Consider the following 4650-nt stretch of genomic DNA (forward strand, 5'->3'; position numbering starts at 1 on the left):
TTTTTTTTTTTTTTGAGACAGAGTCTCACTCTGTCACCCGGGATGGAGTACAGTGGCGTGATATCGGCTCACTTCAACCTCCGCCTCCCAGGCTGAAGCAATCCTCCCACCTCAGCCCCCCAAATATCTGGGACTACAGGTGCGTGCCACAACGCCCAGCTAATTTTTGTATTTTTTGTAGAGTCAGGATTTCACCATGTTGCCCAGGCTGGTCTCGAACCCCTGGGCTCAAGTGATCTGCCCTCCTTGGCCTCACAAAGTGCTGGGATTACAGGCATGAGCCACTGAGCCCAGCCTAATGGGCTCATTTTAACTTTATCACCTCTTTACATGCCCTGTCTCCACATACAGTCACATTCTGAGATACTAGGGGTTAGGGCTTCCACATATGAATTTTGAGCTGGGTACAGTGGCTCACAGCTGTAATCCCAATGCTTTGGAAGGCCAAGATGGGAGGATCACTTGAGCCAGGGATTTTTAGACCAGCCTGGGCAACGTGGTAAAAACCCATCTCTATCAAATTTAAAAAATTAGCCATCTGTGGTAGCATGCATGTGTAGTCCCAGCTACTTAGGAGGCTGAGGCAAGGATATTGCTTGAGCCCAGGAGGTTGAAGCTGTAGTGAGCCATGATGACACCACTGTACTGCAGCTTGGGCAACAGAGCAAGAGTCTGTCGCAAAAAATATATATAACATGTGTATTTTTTGTTTGTTTGTTTCTTTTGAGATGGAGTCTCACTCTGTTGCCCAGGCTGGAGTGCAGTGGCACGATCTCGGCTCACTGGAACCTCCGTCTCCCAGGTTCAGGCAGTTCTCCTGCCCCAGCCTCCAGAGTAGCTGGGACTATAGGCATGTGCCACCATGCCCGGCTAATTTTTTGTATTTTTTAGTAGAGATAGGGTTTCACTGTGCTGGCCAGGCTTGTCTCGAACTCCTGACCTCGTGATCTGTCTGCCTCGGCCTCCCAAAGTGCTGGGATTTATAGGCACAAGCCACTGTGCCCGGTCACATTTTTCTTTTTTTTTAGAGATAAGGTCTTGCTTTTTTGCCCAGGCTGAAGTACAATGGTGCAATCACAGCTCACTATAACCTCAAACTCCTGAGCTCTTATGATTTTCCTGCCTCAGCCTCCTGTGTAGCTGGGACTATAGGCACATGCCATCATGTCTGGCTGAGTTTTTTTATTTTTGTAGAAACAAGGTCTTGCTATGTTGCCCAGGCTGGTCTTGAACTCCTGGCCTCAAGCAATCCTCCCATCTAGGTCTCCCAAAGCACTGGGATTACAGGCATGCGCCACCACGTCCAGCCTGAAAAAACAACAGAATTCTGTAGGGGACGTAGTTCAGTCCATAACCGAGTCCAAGGCCTATTTATATTTTCCTCAACAGGCTTAATGCTTGAGCAAATATTTTTGGGTTCCATGCCATCTCCCCATTAGTGATGTGATTGTACCCTGCTCCCAGATCCTTTGTTGACAGTTCCAATCTGTTTTGTAGCCCAAGTTCCTCTCCAAAGCAGAACGAGAGGCTGAAGCTCTAAAGCGACGGCAGCAGGAGGTGGAAGAGCGGCAGAGGATGCTTGAAGAAGAGAGGAAGAAAAGGAAACAGTTCCAAGACTTGGGCAGGAAGATGTTGGGTTCGTTGTTCTACCTGTGTAGCCACTAGATGGAAGAGGAAAGAGTGGGATGAGATACAGTGTCTCTTAGGAGAGATAGAAACCTGTTCACTCTGGAGTTTGGAAAAGGGAAGGATGGTGGGAGTTTATGAGAAAACATTTTTCTATTAGATCTCCATTTACCCCATATCATAAGTCTAGCCCTTTTTTTCTTCATTTGATGTTCCTCATCTGGATTCCCTCCATTCCCTCTCCTCTTTTCTTCCATGAGCTCTTCTGCAGCTTTGCTTTCTTTGATCTGCAGAAGATCCTCAGGAACGGGAACGTCGGGAACGCAGGGAGAGGATGGAACGGGAGACCAATGGAAATGAGGATGAGGAAGGTCGGCAGAAGATCCGGGAAGAGAAGGATAAGAGCAAGGAACTGCATGCCATTAAGGTGCAGGCCTTGGATCCATCTTCACTTCTCTCCCACACACAAAAATGAGGTTTAGTTATTTGGCCATTGTGATCTCTGCATGTGAGAATTGGGCCTCAAGGCTCATGTGCTTTGTGTTCCCTCCCTGAGCAGGAACGTTACCTGGGTGGCATCAAAAAACGGCGCCGAACGAGACATCTCAATGACCGAAAATTTGTTTTTGAGTGGGATGCATCTGAGGACACATCCATTGACTACAACCCCCTGTGAGTGGCTTCAGGCCTGAATTCTAGGTCTTTTCCACTAGGCAGTCCTAGAGAGCTGATGACTACAGAGGTGGAGGAAGTAAGACAAGCCGGGATGGAAAATTGGTAGACTGGTAGTCAGCCAGCCCTCTGGTGGAAGAAAGACCCTGTCCAGGAGGAACTGTTTCATATTAGTAGTCTGCCCTTCCCTCCTACTGCCGTAACAGCTCCTTCTTTTTTCTTTTCCTCTGTCTCAATCCCAGGTATAAAGAACGGCACCAGGTGCAGTTGTTAGGGCGAGGCTTCATTGCAGGCATTGACCTCAAGCAGCAGAAACGAGAGCAGTCACGTTTCTATGGAGACCTAATGGAGAAAAGGCGAACCCTGGAAGAAAAGGAGCAGGAGGAGTGAGTGATCAAGGCTAGGGTGGCTGGACAGAGCCCAGAGACTCTACAGAAAGGAGTTGGAGGGCACTGATTCTACTTACTCCTCACATCCTGCTCCAGGGCAAGACTCCGTAAACTTCGTAAGAAGGAAGCCAAGCAGCGCTGGGATGATCGTCATTGGTCTCAGAAAAAGTTAGATGAGATGACGGACAGGGACTGGCGGATCTTCCGTGAGGACTACAGCATCACCACCAAAGGTGGCAAGATCCCCAATCCCATCCGATCCTGGAAAGACTCTTCTCTGCCCCCACACATCTTGGAGGTCATTGATAAGTGTGGCTATAAGGTAAGGAGGGGTAGATTGGCCCAAAAGATCTGAAATGTTCCTGCACTAGTTTGGGAATAGAGAACTTTGTTCCTTGACTATTTGGAGCCATCCCTGCTACTGGGTACCAATGTGACCTTTTCTGTCACTTTCTGGTAGAAGCGTCAGCTTTTAGTGATTATGTTTCTTCTTGGGGTCCCCATTTCTGTGCACTGTACTTGGCATCCTTCCATTGCACTAGCAGATATGCTTACTACTATCAGTGGTAGCCCAGGTTGTATAATTCTGCCTGTACCTATTACTCTTTCTCGGGGTCACTGCAGGAACCAACACCTATCCAGCGTCAGGCAATTCCCATTGGGCTACAGAATCGTGACATCATTGGTGTGGCTGAGACTGGCAGCGGCAAGACAGCAGCCTTCCTCATCCCACTGCTGGTCTGGATCACCACACTTCCCAAAATTGACAGGTGGGGTCAGCTGGCACCAGCTGGAGTGGGTTTGTCTGGGTAGGAAAGGTGAAAGTGACAAAAGAATGTTTGTTTTTTGTTTCACGTCTATAATCGGAAGCTTGCTTCTTTATTCTTGGTTCGATATTAGGGAATAATTGGATCATGATATCAAAGAAGTATATGTTGCTGGCAAAGACCTGGAGAACTTTGCTATCCTGGAGTCTCTGATTTTTATTTTTTTATTTTATTATATTTATTTTTTTGAGACAGAGTCTCACTCTGTCACCCAGGCTGGAGTGCAGTGGCACGATCTCGGCTCACTGCAACTTCTGCCTCCCAGGTTCAGGTGATTTTCCTGCCTCATCCTCCTGAGTAGCTGGGAATTACAGGCATGTGCCACCACACCCAGCTAACTTTTGTTTTTTTGTTTTGTTTTGTTTTTTTGAGATGGAGTTTCGCTCTTGTTGCCCAGGCTGGAGTGCAGTGCAGCCTGGGCAACAAGTCTCGGCTTCTCCTCCCTCAGCCTCCTGAGTAGCTGAGATTATAGGCACCCATCACCACGCCCGGCTAATTTTTTTGTATTTTTAGTAGAGACGGGGTCTCCATGTTGTTCAGGCTGGTCTCTTAACTCCTGACCTCAGGTGATCCGCCTGCCTCAGCCTCCCAAAGTGTTGGGATTACAGGCGTGAGCCACTGCGCCCGTCCTTAATTTTTGTATTTTTAGTAGAGATGAGGTTTCACCATGTTGGCCAGGTTGGTCTCAAACTCCTGATTTCAAGTGATCTACCTGCCTTGGCCTCCCAAAGTGCTGGGATTACAGGCGTGAACCACTGCACCTGGCCTAATCTCTGATTTTTATTTATTTATTTATTTATTTATTATTTATTTTTGTTTTTTTGAGATGGAGTCACGCTTTGTTGACCAGGCTGGAGTGCAGTGGTGTGATCTTGGCTTACTGCAACCATTGCCTCCCAGGCGCAGATCCTCCCACCTCAGCCTCCCAAGTAGCTGGGATTACAGGTGTGTTCCAACATGCCCAGCTAATTTTTGTATTTTTTGTAGAAACAGAGTTTTACCATGTTGCCTAGGCTGGTCTCAAACTCCTGGGCTCAAGTGATTCACCCACCTCAGCCTCCCAAAGTGCTGGGATTATAGGCTTGTACCATCTTGCCTGGCCTCTGGACTTACTTTCTTTTTTTTTTTTTTTTTTT

At 47.6% G+C, this 4650-nt stretch overlaps 1 protein-coding gene across 1 annotated transcript in view; it reads left to right on the top strand.

Annotated features, from left to right (window-relative positions):
- The window catches only part of DDX23 (DEAD (Asp-Glu-Ala-Asp) box polypeptide 23), a 22270-nt gene that overhangs the window by 12399 nt on the left and 5221 nt on the right, over positions 1-4650 (top strand). Inside the window, exons 6-11 of the mRNA XM_011987623.1 lie at positions 1498-1636; positions 1920-2053; positions 2186-2298; positions 2541-2684; positions 2784-3009; positions 3312-3457. Of these exons, the coding sequence (XP_011843013.1) occupies positions 1498-1636; positions 1920-2053; positions 2186-2298; positions 2541-2684; positions 2784-3009; positions 3312-3457 (902 nt within the window). The remainder of the gene's footprint in view (positions 1-1497; positions 1637-1919; positions 2054-2185; positions 2299-2540; positions 2685-2783; positions 3010-3311; positions 3458-4650) is intronic.

The sequence above is a fragment of the Mandrillus leucophaeus genome, unplaced genomic scaffold (genome assembly GCF_000951045.1).
Source record: "Mandrillus leucophaeus isolate KB7577 unplaced genomic scaffold, Mleu.le_1.0 Scaffold313, whole genome shotgun sequence".
Lineage (NCBI taxonomy): Eukaryota > Metazoa > Chordata > Mammalia > Primates > Cercopithecidae > Mandrillus > Mandrillus leucophaeus.